The 26,186-nt window shown below is 44.4% G+C and overlaps 1 protein-coding gene across 1 annotated transcript in view; it reads left to right on the top strand.

Moving 5' to 3' along the window:
- Positions 1-26,186, top strand: part of csmd2 (CUB and Sushi multiple domains 2) — a 778,395-nt gene that overhangs the window by 102,475 nt on the left and 649,734 nt on the right. Inside the window, exons 6-7 of the mRNA XM_070898713.1 lie at positions 21,935-22,038; positions 24,259-24,371. Coding sequence (XP_070754814.1) covers positions 21,935-22,038; positions 24,259-24,371 — 217 coding nt within the window. The remainder of the gene's footprint in view (positions 1-21,934; positions 22,039-24,258; positions 24,372-26,186) is intronic.

Raw genomic sequence — 26,186 nt, 5'->3', positions numbered from 1 at the left:
AGCAATTTATTTGATCACAATTTTCTTACTGAGACCTGCACTACAATTAACTAAAGTGCTGCTGGTCTCAGTGCACCTGAAAGATTTCGGACCCCTGCACCCCCTACACATACGTTCAGAATGACAAAGCAGTTAGAATGAGCTTCCCAATATTCAGTATAATAATGGGAGAGGAATTTCTAATTTCTGCCCTCTAGTTACCAACTCACTGACCAGTGAAAATAGTTTTTCCTGATTTACTTTATCAAAACCTCTTGTAATGTTGAACATCCCGATTAGGTTTCTTAACCTTCTTTGTTGTAATAAAAAAATATATTTTTCCAGCCTCTCCTCATAACTAAAGCCTGTCATCTCAGATATCTTCTTAGTGAGTCTTTTCTGCACCTTCTCCATTATCTTGACACCCTTCCTAAAGTAACCACCCAAAACTGATTACAATATTCTTATTGGGGCCTATCTAATGATTTGCACAGGCTTAGCATTACCCCATTGCTTTTGTACCCTTGTTTATAAAATCCATTAACCACTACTCTGTTTTCTGTTCTCTAATTAATTTGTTGTCCATGCTGTCATTTTTCCTTCAATACCGTGAGCTTACATTTTATCAACAAGTCTTCTGTGTGGCATTCGTTGAAGAGGCTGAATATAAACTTATCTATAAAGAAATGCATTGTGAAAGAATGTATGAGTGTACTGAAATAGGGTATTATTAAAGGAAAAGCTGGTCTAGTAACAACTTAAGAATACAAAACGCTTGTTCAAGTTGTTCCAACAAGATCACAGCAGTGCCTGGACCAGAAATAACACTAGCTAATAAACAGTACTCTGAAGGTTAAAGAACCCATGTGCTGAGCCCTCTCAGCAGAAAATGACAGGAGATTGACATCCGGCTGCTTGCTGTCAATCTACTGATTCAGAGATGTCCCATGCTATCTCTCAGATCAAGATGTGGGAGTCCTTTGTGTTGAACTACTGTCAGAGCAAATAGCTTCACATTGCTCATTACTTGTCCAGTTGCTGCAAATCTGCTACAAGGCTTCAGTTTGAATGGTGTAAAAGATCAGGGAGCATTTCTGCTCGACTCTGTCCAGCTCTTCCCTGTTCCTGCCAGGCTTTTTTTTTTGTCTATGAAATTCCCGAGTAATTGATTGTTGCTGATTATTCCAGGACTGTGTTGCAGTTGAACGTAAACCCGATCTGTTTAATTTGATATCATAGAGTATATCAATGCATTTTTAAAAAAGAGCCTATTGTTTTGGTGTAGCATTCTTGGCAGAGTAATAATACTCAAACTCCCAATTTCCATTTTTTTGTGACTTTGTCTAGTATTTTTCTACAATCTGGTGTGTCTTATTTTCTTATTGAAACTGCTCCATGTCGTTTTAAAAACAGGTTTTAATAATTCCGTTCCATGGCCTTTCTTGCAAAAGGTAATCTCATCATTATGCATAATCTTTCTCCATTCAGGTTGGAGGCCATGTCAGTCCCAGTCTGAGGCTGGGACCTTCGATCAACTCATGCATTCTTAATGGCTTAGTGTCTCACTGCTAAATATTCATTTTTATTTTAAAAGAACTTTTTAGAAAAGTCAGCAGTTTCAGGCTTTTATCTTGCCACTTTTCTCCCCACCTCCCCCTCTTCCCGCTGCCCCCCTGCCCCACTGTCCCACTCTCCCCACCTCCCCCTCTCCCCGCTGCCCCTCTGCCCCACTGTCTCACTCTCCCCGCCTCCCCCTCTCCCCATCTCCCCCTCTCCCTGCTGCCCCCTCTCCCCGTTGCCCCCACTGCTCCCTATCCCCCCTCTCCCCACCTCCCCCTCTCCCCGCCTCCGCCTCTCCCCGCCTCCCCCTCTTCCCGCCTCCCCCTTTCCCGAAGGATTTGAACCAAAGTTGAGATGCATTTCCAGAAGTGCTGGTCACCCTCGCAATACCTTGTCCGGGTAACCATACCCTACCTCTGAATAAAAACAACAATAGCTTGCACAGTGGTCCTGAATGCGAACAGTAGTGTGCACGCTAGGATACAGGGCTGGAACACAATAAATGTCTGCAGGCTATTCAACCAGGGAACGGTGGGGGCCACACAGCTACGTCCAATACTTTAGTTATGGTAGGCCGGTATCGGATTAGTAATCAGAAGCAAGACGCCTGGCTGATAAACTTCAGCATGGTCAAGGACTAATTATAGCACCTTGCATCCTGATTTCAGCTCAAAGTATTACCTATCCATAGAGCAGAATGTAATGATTGGCTAAAATAAATCCTTCTCTGTTACGTTACTAAACGTCTAATTGACTATACCTGAACATAAAAGTTCCAATGAGAAATAAGGAACCACCAGAAAAAGGAGCAAAGTCCTCAATTTTCTATTTAAAGCTAATTAGAAAGTATCCCAAAACTGACCCATCAAATCACTCACTTTCTGCACTCAGCTGAGTGTATATAGCTAGAAATAACATTTATAATTTTAAAAAATACATTAGAAATTTCAATATTCTGGAAAGAAAATACAACCAAACTTAAATTGCTTATTTACAGTTGGAAATGTTCGCGAACTAGTTTTGTCCACGTAAGCTATCTCCTCGACCTGTAGCCTGGAACCAGAGTTGCACATTTCAACAAGGCAAAATGCTGGGAATTTCCAGCCGGTCAAAACAACTTCTAGGCCTAAAATGTCCAGAAAATCTGTGCCCATAAAATTTCACAGCTGAATAATGCATTGTGCATCACATGGAGTAATATTGCCGCCTCGCATAGAATTGCATTGAGTGTACAGCACAGAAACAGACCATTCGCCCAACTGGTCCATGCCGGTGTTGGTACTCCACACGAGCCTCCTCCCACTCACTTCGTCTAATCCTATGAACATAATCTTGTATTCATTTCACCCTCAAGTTTTCATCTTGTTTTCCCTTAAATGGATCAATGTTATTCACCTCAACTACTTCTTGGGGTAGCGAGTTCCAAACGGAATATAATCTGATCTACCTTGAGCAATGCCACGGGAGGTAAAATAGAACAGTTTTGAGACACATGCCACGTTTCAGCTATCGCACATGCAAATTCATGCCATTTTATAAAATGTACAAAAAGGAAGAGAGAAAACCAGTCTGACCTTTAGCTCACATGAGGATCAGCTAAGAATAGTCAGCATCTATATGACCAGAGCAGAGCACAGCAATTGCCTCCCCTGTGGCCTTAAAGTGGTCTTTATACACATATGCACGTCAACAGAATAATGCACTGTGCATTGCAGGGCATCATGCTCTTGTCCTTATCAAACAGCATATTATCTGACTTATTATGAACAGCACCACAGATTTGCTGGATTATTCAAAAAAAATATTAGAAACAATAGCCACAACATCAAACAATGTTTAAATAAAGAAATAAAAACTGGAAAATAAAATGATAATTATATGATAAGTGAAGATGAAGTCTTCATATGTGAACCATAATAGTGACTGGTGGCATACCACTTAACCATCAAGGCCAACATAACCGGCCATCAAATTGTCGTCATCCCAGAAAGATTGAACTGGTTGAGGTTTTTTTCTTTCGGTGACCTGATAGAGGTCTTTAAAATTATGAATGGATTAGATAGGGTAAATGTGGAGAGAATATTTCCACTTGTGACTACAACAGTGACTACACTCCAAAAAGTACTTTATTGGCTGCAAAATGCTTTGAGACTTCCAGTGGTCATGAAAGGCACTATATAAATCCAATATCTCTTTTTGTGGGAGAATCCAAAACAAGGGGCTATAAACAGTGTTCCCTCTTTTCCCTGAGCGGGCACCATGCGTGGCATATCTTCCAGCGGCAGCGGCAGACGAGTGGCATATGTGGAACCTCGCAATCAATGTGCGGCCATGTGACCACGCACCTCGCAATCAATGTGTGGCCATGTGACCACGCGCCTCGCAATCAATGTGTGGTCATGTGACATGTTCCTCGCAATCAATGTGTGGCCATGTGACCATGCACCTCGCAATCAATGTGGGCCATGTGACCACACGCCTCACAATCAATGTGGGCCATGTGACCACGCACCTCGCAATTAATGTGTGGCCATGTGACCACGCACCTCGCAATCGATGTGGGCCATTTGACCACACACCTCACAATCAATGTGGGCCATGTGACCACGCACCTCACAATCAATGTGGGCCATGTGACCACGCACCTCGCAATCGATGTGGGCCATGTGACCACACACCTCGCAATCGATGTGGGCCATTTGACCACACACCTCACAATCAATGTGGACCATGTAACCACGCTGCTCGCAATCAATGTGTGACCATGTGACCACGCGCCTCGCAATCAATGTGGGCCATGTGACCACGTGCCTCACAATCAATGTGGGCCATGTGACCATGTTCCTCGCAATCAATGTGGGCCATGTGACCACGCTGCTCGCAATCAATGTGGGCCATGTGACCACGTGCCTCACAATCAATGTGGGCCATGTGACCACGCACCTCGCAATCGATGTGGGCCATGTGACCACACACCTCGCAATCGATGTGGGCCATTTGACCACACACCTCACAATCAATGTGGGCCATGTGACCACGCTGCTCGCAATCAATGTGTGACCATGTGACCACGCGCCTCGCAATCAATGTGGGCCATGTGACCACGCTGCTCGCAATCAATGTGGGCCATGTGACCACGTGCCTCACAATCAATGTGGGCCATGTGACCACGTTCCTCGCAATCAATGTGGGCCATGTGACCACGTGCCTCACAATTAATGTGGCCCATGTGACTACGCACCTCGCAATCAATGTGTGGCCGTGTGACCACATGCCTCACAATCAATGTGGGCAATGTGATCATGCGCCTCGCAATCGATGTGTGGCCATGTGACCACACACCTCGCAATCAATGTGTGGCCATGTGACCATGCGCCTCGCAATCAATGTGTGGCCATGTGACCACGCGCCTCGCAATCAATGTGTGGCCATGTGACCATGCACCTCGCAATCAATGTGGGTCATGTGACCACGCACCTCGCAATCAATGTGGGCCATGTGACCATGCGCCTCGCAATCCATGTGTGGCCATATGACCATGCACCTGAGGTGGGACATTGGCCATAAACACAAGATCATTACTAATAAATCCAATTGGGAAATAAGAAGAAATTCCTTTACTCAGAGATCGTTTACAATGTTGAACCCGCTATCACAGGAAGTGGTTGAGGCGAATAGTTCAGATACTTTCAAAAGGAAACCAGATGAGTCCATGAGAGAAAAGGGAATAGAAGGATATGCGGAAATGCAGAGATGAGGTAGATGGAATGGGAGGTGACTCATGTGGCGTGGTAACACCAGATTAGTTGGGCCGAATGGCCTGTTTCTGTAGTGTATATTCTATGTAATTCTATATATGTGACAAGGGTACACACGTACACAAAACTCCCACATATGCACACAACACACACACACACACACACACACACACTCTCACTCACTCACTCACTCACTCACTCACTCACATGAAACCCCCACCCCAGTGGGGACCACTGATCTGGAACAGGTGTCTGGCTGAGTTTGCTCTCTCACTAGTCCAGCTGTACTGAGGCTGATTTTATCGTGCCAAAATGAGTTAAGCTAACTCAAAGAGCATGGGCTCAATGTTGGGAATTTCTGCACACCATAATCCTACACATGCCTCTTCTCACTACCGAAGTAACAGATGGATTTCAGTACACCCATTAAACATGCAGCAGGGATCATCAACAAAATCATCAACTGTGTTTGCAAACTAGTTATTGTTAACCTTGAAATAGTTAAATAAATACGGTGAGTTATGTCGTGACAAATTTACTTTCCTTTTAATTAAGTTTTATTTTTTGTTGCTGTATACGAACATGTGGCATCCAGCAGATGTGTGGTAATTAAGGAATCAAGCTGGTACTCCCTAGATGGCACTAGTTTCCTCATAGACCTGTAGTTTTACCATCTACAAATTGTAGATATATAGCTCTTATTTCAGCAACCCAAACTGTTTCTCTCAACCTGGCTGCCTTAGATGGTGTCTGCTGGATGTTTCTCAAAGGCTCAAGTATGTGGAGAGAAAGTTAGAGATAAAGGTTAAATGAAAGTCAGGAGAGCAGAGAGTTATGGAGTGGAAATTAATGCAGAGCTTGCCAGAGAAATGTCTGGTCGAAATTTTAGCGGTCCACATAACCTTCATTGACAGTAACCTTTCTTCTGACATCAACAATTTGTATGACCCAATGACGACATGCAAAATCTTACTGAAGAAGTTACCATTTAACACACTGCTTTTTTGTGTGTGCATGTAGACTGAAAGTTAATTAAAGGTACAATAACTAGCCATCTATAATTTCAAAAGGATGATGGAACATTTCCACATTTCATATATAATTTTTACAGTCTGAAATATAATCTACTGGCTGCTGGATTAGGTCCTACTGACCTTTAATTTTCTGTGATGTAGACGAGCACACCAACCTGCTTTCCCAAATCCAACCCAGAAGCTAACCTCTAACTGTACGGCCCTTCCCCTGGTGTAGTTCTGGAGATGAACTTGGCTATTGGTTGTTATGGAGTTGCCAATAAACCGGCTACCAAATCCACTGTTGCAGCTGCACTGAATTTGTCCACGAGTCAGTTTGGATAGCCAAATCTAAATTTCAACTTGGAAAATGGATTCAAATATTTATTTTTGATAACTACTGACTCTGACATTTAGATTTCTTTAAGACTGGAAGCTATTTTAGGTAGTAATCTGTCACAATGCCTGTTCCATCCATTCACCTAAAATGGTGAGCAGTGGGGGCCAAAATTCACCCCCGCCGGAAGTGATCAGGAAGGCCAATGGAATCTTGGCCTTTATTGCAAAGGGGATGGAGTATAAAAGCAGGGAAGTCTTGCTACAGTTATACAGAGTATTTGTGAGGCCACAACTGGAATACTGTGTACAGTTTTGGTTTCTATATTTAAGAAAGGATATACTTGCTTTGGAGGCAGTTCAGAGAAGGTTCACTAGGTTGATTATGGGGATGAGGGAGTTGACTTATGAGGAAAGGTTGAGTAGGTTGGGCCTCTACTCATTGGAATTCAGAAGAATGAGAGCTGATCTTATCGAAACGTATGAGATTATGAGGGGGCGTGACAAGGTGGATGCAGAGAGAATGTTTCCACTGATGGGGGAGACTAGAACTAGGAGGCATAATCTTAGAAGAGGGGGCTGCCCATTTAAACTGAGATGAGGAGTAATTTCTTCTCTCAGAGGGTTGTAAATTTGTCGAATTCGCTGCCTCAGAGAGCTGTGGAAGCTGAGTCATTGAATAAATTGAAGACAGAGAGAGACCGATAAGGGAATAAGGGGTTATGGGGAGCGGACGAAGAAGTGGACCTGAGTCTATGATCAGATCAGCCATGATCTTATTAAATGTTGCAGCAGGCTCGAGGGGCCGTATGGCCTACACCTGCTCCTATTTTTTATGTTCTTATGTAAATGGGTCGCACCTACCGTTTTTGTTGTGTTTTGGCCACCGCAATGGATGCGCGGCCCATCTTGTGAAATTCTGCTCTTTGTTGTCTTTTTTCGAGCGGGGCGGAAGTCGGTCATAATGGGGGCAGAAGTGGAGGCAGGACAGATTCTCCGCCGCTGTCAGTCATCAACGCTTTAAGGGGAGGGCCGCTGTGAGCTCTGAGATTCTTTAAATTCGGTCCACTAGGCCACCAGGGAAGGTTTCTGCCGGACCAGTGGCCCAGCATCCAAGAGGGGGTGCCAGGCTGCCTGTTGGTGGCCCGGCTGAACCCGGGGGAATAATTGTTGGGCTGACCTGGCAGTCAGCCGACAAAAAAAAAAGATGGCGACCACGGTAGTGCGCCCTCCCCTTTAATGGCGGCCGCACCTCCATTTTACACACTGTGCACCTGCAGAAAAAACTGTCGGAGGCACCGCGCGGAGGCTGGAAGATTTTCTACGGTGAATTTTGCTTGCGGGATATCGGCGGTGCGCACTTTGATGACGCACTTTGGAGGGTTCGGCAGCAGCGTGGCGGAAGTGGAGACAGCCGGAGAAACAACCAGGGAGAATTTCGCGAGTGGCAGCCATTCGACATTTCCAGTGGTAACGGGCCTTATCGGTAGGCTGAATTTCGGCCCCGTGGTGTCCAAAGTGGTATGAATTGAGCAATTTTAGTAAGTGTTGCCAGTCAGATTCCAAAAATCATTGGGATGCTCGTTGCTAACAGTGAACAGCTATGGTTAGTGGGTATGAGAGGCAGGAAGAAGGTACATGGGAGATTGGATGGTGTATCAGTTAAAAACATGTGGCTAAAATATAGGCCAGACCTAGCGATCTTCAAAATTGCTAAATCGGCTGTGGTACAAGGCATCCATGTCGCAGAAACTTAAGAGAGTGTGCAATGAGTGCGACATTTTGAACAGAGCCTGTGTAGTTTGCTGTATTGTGGCCTCCACTCAGATTGTTTAATCTCAAGTCAAGTATGCAAAAAAGAAATTCTGTGCTGTAGGCAAGCGCTAATGTTCTCTTGAAACTGCATGTGTGCACGTCCATGCAGTAAGCTGCTAGGTCCCACGCAGTTTGCTTCCAAGCCTTCACATTGGAAATACCGCACAGTCACAAAAATTTAAAGAGACCATGCATTGAAAGAAACCGGCTGCACAGAACATAGTGCAGCCTATAGGGAACATTGGCAAGTGCTCCAACCTGCTTTCCCAAATGCAAACTGGAAGCTCACCTCTAACTGTACAGCCCTTCCCTTGTAGTTCTTGAGAGGACCTTGGCTATAGGTTGCTATGGAGTTGCCAATAATCTGGCTACCAAATCCCACTGTTGCACCTGCACTGAATTTGCCCACAAATTAGCTTGGATATGTTCAACAAGCGAATCGAATTTCCATCAAATGAATAGCGATATGCAAAAATTCAATGAAGACAAAATAGATTTTGAGTGATTGTGTAAAACGGGTGATAGCGATTCAGCAGCCCGTTTTATCTCTCGATACAATGGAAATAAAAATCAGGAGAGACGCAAAATGGGCATATTGATGTTTATTTGTAGAACATGCAAAAATAATGAAAAAGATGAATGGGTTTATGCCAACCTAAAGGCACTTTGGTTAACCACCAAAGTCCTTGTTACTTTTTTGCGTCACTGATATTAAAATAATCCCATTTGCTTAGCAAGGTGTGTTCATGCTGTTTTAACTGAGATGATTTTTCTACACCATCAAAATACTTCCCCTTTTTCTAGCTCTTTAAATACCTGCTTGCTCGTCATTAAACACACGGCAGGAGACAGCTCCACCTTATTGCAGTTTTATTTTGAGAAAATCTCAAATATATGCAGTGCGATTCTTGTAAACAAAGTTAATATTGGCTGACTCTCATCACCATGATCCTCTGATAGCTCACACTGCCAGTAATTTAAGGGGTAATGATGATGCACTCTTTCAGTCCATCGATGAATAATTCAATACAAATTGAGCGCTTGTGGTGGAGGAGGAAGATTTTCCTGTCCCACATCAAAAAGTAGGGAGAGCCATTTAGATATTCTCCGTTTGCTCACACTGTAGGTTGCTCCTGACCTTTTGGGGGAAAAATTCTGTTTCGCCTCATTTGGGGGCAGTAACCGAGATGAAGCGAGACTTCCTAAGAACATAAGAATTAGGAGCAGGGGTAGGCCATTCGGCCCCTCGAACCTACTCTGCCATTCAATGAGATCATGTCTCATCTTCTACCTCAACCCCACTTTCCTGCATTATCCCCGGCCGTGAAATTCCGGTTACCGCCCCTCACAGGAAGTGGAGTGCAATGTCGCGCGCTCCACTTCCTTTTGGGACAGGTTCGGGCATGCTAATTGGAATCGCAGAGCAGGGGAATTTTGGCTCCTTTGTTTCTCATTTTTATTCCCTGCATTTAGATAAGTTACAGCTTTCTTTGAGTTTGTCACCACTGACCGTAGGAGCTCAGGAATTCTCCCCTCCACGGCTTTGAACCACTCCCCCCACCATCCTGTGCCCAGCACTTACCCCTGGTTCTGCGATGTTCTGGTCTGCGGCCCCGCATGACTGGAAGTCAGCCTGTCAATAAGACTGACTTCTAGGCGGGGAACCTGCCCTTCAAGTCACACGCGAGCTGTGGAGTTAAAGCTCTACAGTGTGCCAGGAAACCCGAACTTCCAGGTTTCCTGCCGTCTCCCAGGCTCCTCCGCAACGTGCGAGTGGGACCCAGGAAAATCCAGCTGTCTCTTTGTGGATAAAAGGTAGTGTGATCTGCATGCAGTCAGAAATGCAATCACTGAGCTTCCCAGTTTAATCATATTGGGCAAAAAATTGTGGTCCGAAGCGTACCTCTGAAGTACGCATCGACCCGTGAAACCAATCCGAAACTACCACCAGGCGTCCAGTTTGAGGAGAGTTGCGGTCTCAGGCCAACAGGCGGACGGTAGCGTAAAGGCCCACAGATCCCAGGGATGCAGGCGGTTCAGAAGCGTCCCCGGGATCATGTGGTCCCGGTCCTCTAATCACAAAGGAGGATTCCATTGAAATCATTTACGAAGGAATCCCCTAATGATATGCAATGGAGTCCTCCCCCAAATAATTAAACAATTTATACAATTCTAATAAATATAAACAAACTGAATTTCAAACTTAATTCTTAATCCAGGCTAAAATTTGCATAAACTAATTTAAAGTGTATGTGCATCACTTTTGATTTTTAAATGTTTAATTTAAAGCTTAAATATACTCTTACACTGTTGAAAGCAGGCCCTCTGCCAGCTTTTATCAGTCATAGGAGTTTTGTGGGCAATTGCTGTGAAGTTGTTGGTCAAATAGCCCAACTCTGCGCCAGCGATACTCATTTTACAGGCGGTTCGGATGATGTGTCAAGGCATACCTTGACAGATCGCAAGTTCCAGATTTCGCACATGCACAGTACATGTGGAAAGCCAGAAGTTGTGGGTACTTTGAACTGGATTACCACAGCGTACTCTGAAAGTATGCCATTGGGGGGACCGCAATTTCAGGCCCTATATCTTGCTCAGTTCTCCCACCTCTCGTGGCTGTTGGGTTGTATAACTCCTCCCAGCTCTCTTGCATTATCAAGTTTAGTAACTCCTCCCAGCTCCCACACTCTTTCAGTTGGATAGATGTGTAGTTTCCCCCCCCCCCCCCCCCCCTCACTGTTTCTCCCAAGCCACTCCGCAAGATGTAGACTAAGGTTTAGTGGTCACTGGTGGTCTTCTGGTTGTGCTTGTTGAATAATGAGACCTGTATACATATAAGAACATAAGAATTAAGAGCAGGAGTAGGCCATTCGGCCCCTGGAATCTGCTCCGTTATTCAATAAGATCATGACTGATCTTCTACGTCAACTCTACTTTCCTGCACTGTCCCCATATCCCTTGATTCCCTTAATATTCAAAAAGATATCGATCTCTGGCTTGAATATACTCAAAGACTGATCCACAGCCCTCTGGGGTAGAGAATTCCAAAGATTCACCACCTTCTGAGTGAAGAAGTTTCTCCTCATCTCAGTCCTAAATGGCCGACCCCTTATTCTGAGACTGTGACCCCTGGTTCGAGACTCCCCAGCCAGAGGAAACATCTACCTTGTCTAGCCCTGTAAGAACTTTGTATGTTTCAATGAAATCACCTCTCATTCTTCTAAACTCTGGAGAATATAGGCATAGTCTAATCAATCTCTCCTCATAGGACAATCCCCCCATCCCAGGAATCAGTCTGGTGAACCTTTGTTGCACTCCCTCTATGGCAAGTATATCCTTCCTTAGGATATACAGAAAGGTAAACAAGGGAACAAGGCAACGAGAGTAGGGCAAAGCAAGTTCTGGTTTGTAGTAATTTTTGAATGGGCACAACAGTGTATCAAATTAAACTGACAGGATGTGTACATCGTGTATAGGGACACAGCAAGCATCCTCAATCTAATGGTTTTCAAAGTTTGGGGCCCTTTGTGGGAAGTGGCATGTGTGAGTTAATGAGCAAATATGTAGCAAGATATCATCATTTATTGTTTTCATGCCTGATGTGTTTTCATTCTGTGGGCACAGAGGGTGAATATATGGGAAAAATGTGTTGGAAAAGTATGTTTTTTTCAGAATACTGTTAATGGCTTGTGACATCCAGGAACTAGTGATTAAATTACAGTTACAATATGACTGCTTAATAGTTTTTAATGCTTGCAAGTGGTTCCTAAGCAACATAGTTCCAGGCTCTTAGCTCATTAAATCTAATTGGCATTTTTAAATAAATTATTCACTGAGGAAAAAGTGCTTTTTGGATGAAAATTTCTAGATTTACGAGTTAAATGAGTCATCTGCCATTCTTATTCATTAAGTGACCCTTTTTAAATTGGACTCGTTTATTTGTACTGTAAAAATGGCCGCCCATTGTCTTTGATTGGTCCCCTTGGAGGATAACCCACACCCTGAAGTTTTTCTGGAATGTGTAATTGGAACTGTCCGTCCCAAGTTCTCACTGACTTCGCAAATTGCAACTCGATTCAGTTTGACTTCCAGAAGCCACAGAGGATAGATCTCCCCAGAAGCCAGCCAAAGTCTTTTACCCCAGCCCAAGCGCTGTTTATCCCCGCCAAAGTCCCTTGCCCCCCAGTGCAAGTGCTGCCGAAGTCCCATATCCCAGAGCAAGTGCATCCCTCTCCCAACCGGTGTCTTACTCCAGCAAAAAGTGCTGACTCCCCCAGCCAAGGTTCCTTGCCCCAGTGCAAGTGCAGGACCTTACCCCCCCCACCCCTCACCATAGATGGAGCATTGTGTACGGATTGTTAACAGGTTTATTGGTTATGAAGTGAATAGTGACAGTGTTGTGACTTCTGGATTTCATCCAATCCAACGATATCCCTTGCAGGGGGCTGTAAGAACGTGATACATCTGCCCTGAATTCCCCCTCTCGCCTCCATCCGTGTCTCTCTCTAACCCCCCCCTCCCCTCCAAGGCTCTCTCTCTCCCTCCCACCCCAGACTCTCTCTGCCCCACTCAGGCTCTCTCACTCTCTCCTCCCCCACCTCTCTCTCTCTCTCTCTCTTTCCCTCTCCCGCCCCCAAACAGACTCTCTCTCTCTCCCCCCAGACTCTCTCTGCCCCCCAGACACTCTCTCTCTCTCTCCCCCTAGACTCTCTCTCCCCACCCCTCGATTCTCTTCCCCCCCCAGACTCTCTCTCTCTCCCCCCCCCAGACTCTCTCTCTCTCTCCCCCCAAACTCTCTCTCTCCCGCCCCCCAGACTCTCTCGCTCTCCCCCAAACTCTCTCTCTCCCCCCAGGCTCACTCTCTCTCTCCACCCAGGCACTCTCTCTCCCCCCAGACTCTCCCTCCCCCCAGACTCTCCCTCCCCCGCAGACACACTCTCCCTCCCCCCCAGATACACTCTCTCTCCCCCCAGGCTCACTCTCTCTCTCCACCCAGGCACTCTCTCTCTCCCCCCAGGCTCTCTCTCTCTCTCCCCCCAGATTCTCTCTCTCTCTCCCCCCAGATTCTCTCTCTCTCCCCCCCCCAGGCTCTCTCTCCCTCCCACCCCCCAGGCTCTCTCGCTCTCTCGCTCTCTTCACCCGAATGGCCTACTCCTGCACCTATCTTTCTATGTTTCCATGTTTTTCCCTCACAGCCACCTGCCATGTCGGGCTGGCTCAGCGCTCGGGGCTGCTCGGGTCGAGGCCGCTCGGTTGGGGGCTCAACGGGTAACGTGGTGGGAATGATTCAGGTTCGGGGCTGCACTTCCGGTTTAATAAATACAGCACAAATAGTCAGTCCCTTTTAAATTTTACCCTCTTTACAGCAGCTAATTTCATGTCTTGCCTGTTTAAACTGATGAGTCTTAAAATGAGTAGTTTGTGGAAATCTATTTTTTTTCCCATTTGTGTTCACCGTGCACTCCCTCAGAAGATAGTTTGGATTCCCTATGTTAACATGAAAACCTCATATTCAAGGATCCCTTTTTGGGGACAATGATTTATCATTAATACATATATGACTTATATGAATACTTTAGCCTGGGCTGTTCATATTTACTATGCATGAAGATGAGCCTCCTAATTCACAGGTTAAGCAGATAGTTCCTGAATTTAAATATTTACTGTAAAAATACATAAAGCAATAATGCCTTGGATTCTTCGTAGTTTGGTGGCAGTCTTGTTCTTCACAGCATTTTGGGATGAAACTATGGTGCTTTCTTGGCCCTGTGTGGATTTGAGTTTGGCAAAAACATGAATGACGTTAAGTCAACAACGAAAAATATCTATAAATATGCTGTATTTTCAGTTCAAAATCGATCACGAATGTTAGAAATAGAATGTCATGTGGAGTCGTGGTTTATAGAATCCGAGAAATTTATGACACAGAAGGAGGCCATTCGGCCCATCGTGTCAGTGCTGGCCGAAAAAGAGCTATCCAGTCTTATCCCAATTTCCAGTTCTTGGTCCGTAGCCTTGTGGGTTACTTTTTGAATGTGGTGAGCTTTTTGCCTCTACCACCCTTTCAGGTAGTAAGTGCAAGACCCTCACCAACCTCTGGGTGAAAAATTTTCTCCACCGCTCTCCTCTAATCCTTCTACCATTTACTTTAAAAGTATGTCCCCTGGTCTTTGACCTCTCTGCTGAGGGGAATAGGTCCTTCCTAGCCACACTATCTAGGCTCCTCATAATTTTATACACCTCAATTAAATCTCCCCTAAGCCTCCTCTATTCCAAAGAAAACAGCCCCAGCCTATCCAATCTTTCCTCATAGCTAAAATTCTCCAGTCCAGGCAACATCCTCGTAAATCTCCTCTGTATCCTCTCTAATGTGATCACATTTTTCCTGGAATGTGGTGACCAGAACTGTACACAGTACTCTAGCTTTGGCCTAACTGGTATTTTATACATTCTAGCATAACCTCCCTGCTCTTGTATTCTCTGCCTCAGCTAATAAAGGAAAGTATCCCGTATTACTTCTTAACAGTCTTATCTACCTGTCCTGCTACCTTCAGGGAAGGGATCTGTAGATATGCACTCCAAGGTCCCTCTGTTGTTCTACACTTCTCAGTATCCGATAATTTATTGTGTATTCCTTTGCCTTGCTAGCCCTCACCAAATGCATTACCTCACACTTCTCTGGATTTAATTCCATTTGCTATTTTTCTGCCCGCCTGCCCAGTCCATTGATACCTTCTTGCAATCTACAGTTTTCTTCAGCCACACGACCACTTTTTGTATTATCTGCAAACTTCTTAATCATGGCCCCTACATTGTAGTCTAAATCATTGATATATACCACAAAAAGCAAGGGACCTAGTACTGAGCTCTGTGGAACGCCATTGGAAACAGCCTTCCAGTCACAAAAACACCCGTTGACCATTACCCATTACTTCCTGTCACTGAGCCAATTATGATTGTTCCTTATAAATTGTGAGTAATCCGGATGGCAATAACAGATCTCTAATGCAATACACTTACAACCATATGAGATTTTTTTTCTATATTTCTTTCTATTTGACTCTCTCTTTCCAGTTAGCTTGTCTAGCTATCTGTCTATTTATATGTAACTTCAAAAAAGTTTAAAAGCAATACTTTAAAAAATACCATGGCTTCTTCCAAGGATTTTATTTTTATTTTTTTTGGAGATATATTTTTTTAAGAGGGTTCATTTTGCTATTTTATGTCTGTCAATCATGGTCAATTTTTCATTGTGAAAAGCAGCAAATTTTTAAATTGTACGTGATAAGTATAAGTAGCGAGATTTTACCTGGAGCAAAACCTCCCTCCCATTCTTTTTACTCAGCACATAAGTAGACAGAAGCTACACATGGAAAATGGCCATTTGGCACAGCCTGGCCATGTCTGCATGCGAGCAATAAAGTAAATTAAGAAAGTTTCAAAAATCATTCAATTTAGTCCTCGCATTGTAATTAACCTTGTTGAGAATGACTGAAAGGCACCACATCAGGGGCCCAAATTTCCCCATGAGTTGCACCATTTTTTTTGGTGTGACTTGATTTTTCTGGTGTATCGTTTTAGTTGCAAATATGGCCATTTAATTTGCGCCAGTGTAAGTGAGTTAGTTAGGTTTTTTGTTAGGTCAGTTTTTTTTTCAAAAGAGGGCGTTCCCAGCCACTTACACCATTTATGCCAATTTGGCCAGAAAAAAGTTGTACTAAACTAACTTAGGACAGCGTATGTGTCCACTTTTGTCCTCACAGAAAGACCTTACTTGCAGTTGAGGAATCGGCGCAAGTAACTACATTTAAAGCACAACCAAGCACCAAACAAAGCACAAAAAGTAATAAGCAATCAATAAATCACAAATAAAAAAAATAGAAGGAACCCTGCACCTAAAGAAGCAAAATCAATCAGTAAATAAAAAATAGATCTCTTTCCTTCGGGAACGCAGCAGGCTGCCAATGAGGGAGCCCATTCGACCAGGGCTAGGGACGGCGTGCTTTGGCCCCTCCCACACAGCTTGCAGCGCGCACTCACAGATTCGGCCTGCCAGAAGCTGCTGCACATGCGTGCAGGCTCTAGCACACATGTGCAGAGGTCCCGGCACTGTTTTCAGCGTCGGAACCGAGCTCCGCCCCCCCCCTCTTCATTATACGCCACGCCAGCTCCACAGATGGCCCGAGAATCGGCCATGATCGCAGGGAGTTTTGTCGACGCTGCTTCTGAGGTAAAAAGTCAGCAGGGGGCTTGGAGGTGCGCGGAAAAAAATGGAAGGCCAAATTTCGGCCCCAGGAAACTAACCAGACGCACATTTCTTTCCATGGTCAGTTTCAGACTCGTCAAAAAAGAATTCTAATAATCTATTGTAAACAGATTGTTGCCTTGAAATCCGTGTTGTGAATTCCACTACACTGTACTTGTTCATTCCTGTTCAGTTAGCTGTAAATATTTCCGAAACAGGTGCCTTAAAGGGAAAGTTGGGCATCAGGTTTATCGTGTCCAGTAAGTAATTAAGTTCAGCATCACAGCCTATTTCGCCCTAAGTCCTGGAATTCATATTTACATTCGGTGGAATAATAGCTATAGAATTTCTTCTTCAATAGTCGCTGATAATCTGGTAATAATTCCATTCCCTTTATAGAACCAATGGAACAAAAATTGAACGGGTTCAATAAAGGGCAGACGATCCACCCCACCAGAGTACTATCCAGGCAGTGAAGACCAGAATCCACCCCATAGAATGTTACAGCACTGATGGGGGCCATTTGACCCATTGCGCCCGCACTCGCACTCTGAAAGAGCTATCCACTTTGTCCTGTTCCCTTTTACATTTATGGAATCATATCAAACTTTAATCTGGCATTTGTACTACTGTAGTGGGAAAACTAGGCAAACAACTAGCTAGAAAATGAGCGAGTGTCATTTCAACATAATGGGGCAGTACATGCTGAATGGGAGGAAAAGTATTGATAGAAATATAGTGGAAGTTAATATTTGAATCCTGCTGCACTATATACGGGGGTCCTGCTCTGTTTACTTAGTTCGACAGATTGCTTTTCCAAAAATCAAATCTCCTCCGAGCAATTTCCTGTTACAGACAGAATTTTGATTTAACATTTATAGTGGAAATCTGAATGTCTGATCAAACCAATAAATATTAAGAGACATTTTGTTGGAATTCTTACTTGCTGTTATGAGTATGTGATTACTTTGGGCTTGAAAAAGCAGAACATTCTTGAATTTAGGTACTTAAACAAATTGAACATCAGGGATCTGGGTTATGCCTCACGCAGATAACGCACCCTGTGAGTCTGTTTTTGATTTTGGAAGGGACATATATTCTGTACCAAACCACAGCTAGCTAACCTTTTAAAAAAATTACAACCTAATTGCCACTTGCTGATATAATCTGAGTGCTGCATTCAGACTCAGTCAGTAAGAGGGAGGGAACTTCAAGTTAATGAGAATGTTGTACAAAATAAAACTCTTTATTGGGAGAAAATGCTATCTTCCTCATAATAACTTGGCTGAGCTGCAGAATTGTTCTTTGTCATTATGTTCCACACAACTAAATGGCCGAGCTGATTTTAATAACAAAACAAATCTCACTGGATTTAATTTAGTCATGAACTAATTAAATTGATTGAATTGAAGGCTTTGTGGTCAAAGGACGCTGGTTAAATTCCGGGATAAATGGGATCACAAGTGAAGTGACTTTCATTAATATTCTGGGAAACAGCTATCTGCTGACGTTTTGGCAAGAAGCCAGGGGAAGAGAGCCTCCCACTGGAACAAAATATGCGATGAGGCACAGCTTGCTGCTGAAATCAATACTCGGGCTAAAAACCTGGATCAGCACGCACCTTTGAGACTATTATTGGCTTATGGATGGCAAGTTCTTGGGTTTGCTGTCCTATAATCATAGAAATTTCACAGCACTCGGCCCATCACGCTTGTGCTGGCTCTCCCAAAGGTCAATCCACCTCAGTCATAGGCAGTCCCTCGAAATCGAGGAAGATTTGCTTCCACTCTAAAAATGAATTCTTAGGTGATTGAACAGTCCAATACGGGAATTACAGTCTCTGTCACAGGTGGAACTGACAGTGGTTGAAGGAAAGGGTGGGTGGGACTGGTTTGCCGCACGCTCTTTCTGCTGCCTGCGCTTGGTTCCTGCATGCTCTCGGCGATGAGACTCAAGATGCTCAGCGCCCTCCCGGATGCACTTCCTCCACTTGGGGCGGTCTTTGACCAGGGATTCCCAGGTGTCAATGGGGATGTTGCACAAGGAAGCTTTGAGGATGTCCTTGAAACATTTCCTCTGCTCACCTTGGGCTCGCTTGCCATGTAGAAGTTCCGAGTAGAGCGCTTGCTTTGCGAGTCTTGTGTCGGGCATGCGAACAATGTGGCCCGCCCAGCGGAGCTGGTTGAGTGTGGTCAGTGCTTCGATGCTCGGGATATTGGCCTGATCAAGAACACTGACATTGGATTTGCAGGACCTTGCGGAGACATCGTTGGTGGTATTTCTCCAGCAATTTGAGGTACCTACTGTATATGATCCATGTTTCTGAGCCATACAGGAGGGCGGGTATCACTTCAGCCCTGTAGACCATGAGCTTGGTGGCAGATTTGAGGGCCTGATCTTCGAACACTCTTTTGCTCAGGTGGCCGATGGCTGCACTGGAGGCAGTGTTGGACCTCGTTATCGATGTCTGCCCTTGCTGATGATAGGCTCCCGAGGTATGGAAAGTGGTCCAGGGCCGCGCCGTGGATCTTGATGACTGGGGGGGCTAGTGCTGTGTGGTGGGGTCAGGTTGGTGGAGGACCTTTGTCTTTTGGATGTTTAGTGTAAGGCCCATGCTTTCGTACACCTCTGAAGCTATTGACTATGATTTGAGTTCAAATGTGCGCAGACGCAGGCGTCGTCCACGTACTGTAGTTTGACAACAGAGGTTGGGACCTAGTCCACCTAGTCCCATTCCTTTGCCCCTTTCCCAGTACCTTTCAATTTCTTTTACAAAATATCTTCCTTCATTAAGTTATTAAAATGCAATTGCATACACTAGCTGTAGATTTTCCGAGTAATCAATTGCAAATTATTTCTCAGCAAACTCCTGTAATGGCGACACAATATTTTCTCATTCAGTGTCGGTGTTTACAGCGGTCAGTGACGTGGAGCACACATACGGTCTGATTATCCTGCCGTCGGCCCTGGTGTTGTACAGTCGCAGCTCACCCGGCACACTTCTCCTGGCTAGGCCCAGAAGTGCTGGAAGTTCCTGCCCTACACCATTAACAAGTCTCGGGTCCAGCCAGGGGCACCCATCACTGGCAGAAGGGGCAGGAAATGTAAGCACAACTTCAGGCCTCTGAGGCTGACTGCTGCATGCTGGGCTTCTCAAAATGGGGCCTTCTAGTTGATGTGGGAGATCAGCCAAAACCTCTTGATTATTTATAAACACGGAGTGGGGGAGTTAAACTGATTAACTTTTCCCTGTCTACCCCCAGTATTCCTATCCAGCCTCTGTTGATGGGGGTCAAAGGGCAGGCCACTGGGCGCCCAGCCTGTAATGTCGTAGGAAATTGAGGCAAGAAACTGGGATTGCCCCCTTTTTAAAGCCAACCTTTTTTACAGTTCAGTGATGGGCTTGCTCATGACTCAGGGTGTAGCCCAGCTCCCCAACCTTCAAATCCCTTTATGTTCAGGGGCAAATACCCAGCCAACTATCCCCTTTAGAATGGGCCTCTGCCCTCTTTCTATGATGTTATAACCTGAGGCAATGAGCATTTCATGGAAGCATGGGGGTCAGGAAAATCGACTGCAATAAAGGATGCTGACACAAACTTTCGTATCTCATTCCATTACATCTATAGTAAATAGTAAAGGGGGTGCATGAACAGCGAAACCTGAGTATATGTGCACAAATCATTGAAGGTGGCAGGGCAGGAGCAAATTATGCTCAGCACAAATTGAGTTTCTGCGACCTTTTGCGCTCGTTTAAAAAATATTATGCTAGAAGCCAGCCTCACCTACAAATCTGGCTGCACCCTCAGATCAATTTAATTTATGCTTTGTTTTTGGCACAAGGACACTACTAGGCACATTTTAAAAGCTTTTGAATATATTTTTTAATTTACTAAGGGACTGAGTACTGTACACCAATGTCCCTCGCAAATAGTTCTGTATATCTTTTTGTCAATTTCAGTTATTTAAGATCGGGTTACTCATGGGTGGTGGGCTGGGCACTCTGATTAAAAATGCTTATTTTTGTGATAAACCCAGCTATATTAATCAAACTACACCCCAAGTTACCATTCTGAGATACAGCAAGGAATATTTCTTCAAGCAAAACATTTTAAATTGCATTCTAAAATGCTGCCTGATTGCACTGGTTCATGGCAGATATTGTGTTCGGCCAAATGCAAATGAGTTTGAGCTAAAATTTGAGGGGAAAAAAAACACTTCTCAAAACTAGCCCAGATCGACAATTGCAACCAAAGCGAAATTCTATCCCAGAATATTTATAAAATGATCCCTTTTTGGGTGGATGGAGCAATGGTTTTGTGTTTAGCCTTGCCTAATTGGGCAATGGTCTCCCTACCCTGGCGATAAGGGTCTAAATGTTCTTTTAATTCGTTCATGGGCTGTGGGTGTCGCTAGCAATGCCAGCATTTATTGCCCATCCCTAATTGCCCTTGAGAAGGTGCTGGTGAGCCGCCTTCTTGAAACTCTGCAGTCCGTGTGGTGAAGGTACTCCCACAGTGCTGTTAGGGAGGGAGTCCCAGGGCTTTGACCCAGCGATGATGAAGGAACGGCGATATATTTCCAAGTCAGGATGGTGTGTGACTTTACGGTGAACGTGGAGGTGGTGGTGTTCCTATGCGCCTGCTGCCCTTGTCCTTCTAGGTGGTAAAGATCATGGGTTTTGGAATGAATTTGGAGCCGTATCAACCCAACTCCTCGTAAAAATTTGCTTGTGAAGCAAAACCGCCATGATTCATGTGTATAGAAAGGAAATATGTGCCTCATGGAATAATGCCTCAATAAGTGGAACCTGTTCTCACAAACTGTTTTATGAATCAGGACTTTCTAACATCCTGAGTATTATACTGTTGTTGTAAGAATCGTCGTCGTGCCTTCCCAAGCATACCTCAGCACAAAGGAAGAAGAAGAGATGGTAGGTGGAATCGGTGTCAGGATGGAGAGGAGGTTAAAATGTCTTTAGCCTATCACCTATAATGTGGTCTAAATTAACACTTAGGTCAAATTGAGTGCTCACTACAAAAAGGTTTGCTGCTGAAAGTGCTGAATGATGCATTAAACATCAAATCACGTTGAGAGGATTCCGTTGGTGAGGAGAGCTATTTAGTTGTACCCTGTAGTAAATAACCAGCTCTGACTGAATCTGCTCCCATCATTTTTCACAACTGCTGTCAATAACTTAATCAACATGTTAACTTCTCTCTCGATAGGTCATCAAGCTCACTTTTGATGAATTTGAATTGGAAAGGGGCTACGACACACTAACAGTTGGGGATGGTGGGCAGCCCGGAGAACAGAAAACAGTGCTTCATGTGTAAGTAATGCCTTTGCTGCTCCAAGAACTTCGTCAGATGCTAAATGTATACGATTATGCAACGTTCTCATCACATGATTCAATGTACAGAATGGCCTGGAGTTTCTGCTCACTTACGCGGATATTTTTCGGTGTACATCATCCAAAATTGGCCAAACAAGCACAAAAAGATCAAGGATTGTAAGCACAAAGTATGTCCAGCACAAATCGAGTTTCCACGTTCTTTTGCGCTATTTTAAGAAACATCGCGCTAGAAGCTGGCCACGCCCCCAGATCGAATTAATCACTATTGGGAGTTTCTGCTAAATGTGCTCATTTGCATGCTTTTGAAGAGGCTCTTAAAATTAAGCTTTTTATTTTAAGGAGGAAGGGCATCAGTGGACGCCTTTTAAAAGCTTTTAAATATTTGTTTTAATTTTTTTTTTTAATTTTAAAAATTGCATTCTAAAATGCTGCCTAATTACGCTGGTTCAAGACACATTTTACATTCCGGCGATATGCAAACTTGAGCTAAAAAAAAAAAATCACTTTTGGAAACGAGTGCAATTTGCATCAAGATCGACGATTGCACCCAAAGTGGAAACTCTTGGACTTTATATATAGACTTATTATGACTGTAATGTATTTGTTCCATGGGTTCTTTGCTTAAGAATTCATAGCAACACATTGCTTTTAAGAACTAGTTGCTTTTCTGAGCAAAGGTTTAACAGCCACACTACACATTATCAGTTCATTCACCAGGTTCACAACCACCTGCCTCATCGTGGATTCCCTGAACTCAATTGGCTGGGGTTTTATTAAGTCTTGTGAACATCACATGACTCGCTGAGCCACTTCCAACTCAACAGCTCTAAAAACCTGTAAGCATACTCACAGGTGCATACATTACAGAGACCAACAGCAAGTAATACGAGTGATGTCAGACACCTTTATAGTCCCACTAGCAACCTACTGAAACTTGAGAGCAGTAGGAAGACTCTTCTGGCCCAAGTGGAGAACTGACATCTGCTCATCCGCACGTATGACAAAAGCCACCCAGTCAAATTTAGAATGGCTGGACGACTGGTGGAACACATGGGCAGATCAACCAGGGGATGCAGCCGGAATACCAGTGCATTTTAACTGTCTGGCCTATTTAAATGGAGCAGCTGAATTGCCTGCCCCAAATGGGCGTCTAGAGACAGCTGGCTAAATTCTGGCCGGTGGAATATCGGGCAGGCTCTGGGCGGGGGTGGGCTTGCAAGGGTTCGGGAAAATGGAACGGGGTGGGGCGGGGGGCCCAGGGCGGCAGTGGGTCCCCTGCTTGTCCTGGCCACACAAAAACATATGTTTTTTTTCTACTTACCTTGCTTTTGCCTCCGTTCCGACAGTTGCTGCTGATGGAGTGTCCTCAATGGGTGGTGCGCTCGGTAGGTCTTAAAAATGGCTTTGAGTCCTATCTACCTATTAGGACCCTGATTAGCATAAGAGTAAGAAGCCCCCACCTGAGTCCCGTGGGTGCCCCAGCTGCCTGACTTTAAGATCGGTGTTAGGATGATGATAATACTAGAAGTTGACCATTTTGATTTTAACTCCTGGTTTCCACCGGGTGGGGGGAGTTAAAGAGTTCCTTACCCCCCCCCCCCCCCCACCACCCCTTTACTTTTCTGTGAATTTTGTGCTCATGAAGGAGTTCTCCATTATGCCACCGGTTCTCGAGATTGATGTCCCGGTATTATTCTTTCCACATTCACAGTGGGGAACTCATTCGGTGCACTGAGCACTGATTTTATCTGAAGCAAAACAGAGTGCAAATGCATAAGACATCAGCTCCCTTTCCTTACATTGTTATTTACTCTGTGCCTCAGCCCCATCCTTCTACTAGGCCATGTGCAATTGTCACTGGAGTGACAACGTGGTCAAAATCTCAACGAGGAGACATTTCTGAATATCCCTTCAGAAAATTATAGCTGCTGTTTAATAACTGTGATCTTTGTCACTTAGTGTTCAGGTGAGTACTCCGGAGGCACAATATTGAGAGAATACAAAAGGTGGTTGCTGAATTATTCATTCTTGGCTTAATTAATTCATCACATCATCATCAACTTCACTTTTCAATTATACTTCACTTTCTGTGACATCTCCGAGACACCATCATTATATGAATTCTGTTTAATTTTTCTGACATTTGGAATGAAGTCAGATTGTACTAATCAGTTTTTCCGATTTTCTGCCTGGCAGTTTGACAGGTACGAATGTTCCTGACCTAATTGTGAGTGTGAGCAATCAGATGTGGCTGCAGTTCCAGACTGATGAGACCAACAGTTTGCTGGGCTTCAAGGCTACATATGCAGGTACTGTGTACGGTAACGAAAAATAAATTAAAAGGGGGCATTGACAGGAAAGAAAATGCCGTCTCCAACTGCCAATCATCAACTAATCAGCTTGTTGGTGTTACCACAAGGGCCTCTACTAATATACATTTCCCAGCCTCCCTTGAAAGCTCCCTAAATATGTCAGCTGTGGCTCAGTTGGTAGCACACTTGCCTCTGAGGCGAGTCAGAAGGTTGTGGATTCAAGTCCCACTCCAGGAACTTGAGCACATAAAATAATCTAGGCTGACACTCCAGTGCAGTTCTGAGGGAGCGCTACACTGTCAGAGATGCCGTCTTTCGGATAAGATGTTAAACCGAGGCTCCGCCTGCCCCCTCAGGTAGACGTAAAAGATCCCATGGCACTATTTTGAAGAAGAGTAGGGGAGTTATCCCCAATGTCCTGGCCAATATTTATCCCTCAATCAACATAAGAAGAAAAAAACAGATTATCTGGTCATTATCACATTGCTGTTTGTGGGAGCTTGCTTGTGTGCAAATCGGCTGCCGCGTTTCCCACATTACAACAGCGACTACACTCCAAAAGTACTTCATTGGCTGTAAAGTGCTATGAGATATCCAGTGATCGTGAAAGGTGCTATATAAATCAAGTCTTTCTTTTTTTTTTAAATACAACATGTATTTCGACCGTGTTCCTTAAGTCGAGTTGCGTTTTAAGGTGCTTTGTCGTCTTGTAGACAAGGAATAGATGCTAAGCAAAAGAGGGAAAGACAAAAAAAAGTGGTGAGGGTGGGGAATGGAGTTACAGTGTAAAACATCCTTTATTTGCGGGTGATTGGGCAGGTCAGAAATATCACCAACATTGGGGAGGTATTGAGTGGAGACCAGATGCTTGCCTCGAGCCAAGGTAGGATTTTGTTGCGATCCAATCAGCATCTGGCCTCAAAGCTGTACTGGTAGATCTGGAAGAATGTCACTGACGCCCCCCACCCCTCCCCATTAACCCCATGGACCACCACACTCATGCACCCCCCCCCCCCGCCCCTCATCCCGCCGCACTACCACAATCGTGTCATTGAGGCTGGTGCAAGGAAGACCAAAGAAATACCTGAGAAAAGAGAGAAACTCACCCTCAGCGAACAATGGAGAAAGAAGGGACATGAACAGGAGGAAAATATGATCTGTTTAATGACTTGATGCAAGCAGTCTCTGTGTTATATAATACTCTTACCGTGTGGTGCCAAGCAAGTTCAAATCACTCAGACCTGATTGGTTAGCTATCTGCTTGTTGTGAATGTTTCCTGTACCCACTGCTATACCTTACGGGGTTTCCACTTAGCATCTGGTGAAGTTATGGCAGTAGAGTGGAAGCAGCTGTAAGGATATTCCTGACCCTGGTTGTGGTAATCATGGAAAAGTAAATAAAATAGATAGAAATTACGGGCCAAAGTTTCGGGTGGAGTTGCTCCTATTTTTTTGGAGCAACTAGTTTAGTTTGGAGTATCTTAAAAATCGTAATTCTCGGCATTTAGTTTGCTCCAGTTCTAGTGAGTTAGTTTAGTTTAGTTTTAGTTCAGTTTTTTTCCAAAAGGGGGCATTACCAGCCACTTATGCCTGTTTTTCAAGATTAGGCACCAAAAAGTTACTCCAAACTAACTTAGAACGGAGTAAGTGTCGACGTTTGTATGCTCAGAAAAACCTCGCGTACACTTTAGAATTAGGCGCAGGTAGCCAGAGATGGGAGGGGGGGGAGGGAAGTTAGGGGATTTTCCAAAGCATTAAACACTTCACTTTTAAAAATAAAGAACCATCATCAATAATAAATGATAAATAAAT

The sequence above is a fragment of the Pristiophorus japonicus genome, chromosome 14 (assembly GCF_044704955.1).
Source record: "Pristiophorus japonicus isolate sPriJap1 chromosome 14, sPriJap1.hap1, whole genome shotgun sequence".
NCBI lineage: Eukaryota > Metazoa > Chordata > Chondrichthyes > Pristiophoridae > Pristiophorus > Pristiophorus japonicus.
Note: the sequence above shows the minus strand (reverse complement) of the source record. Positions and strands in the feature narration are given on the sequence as shown.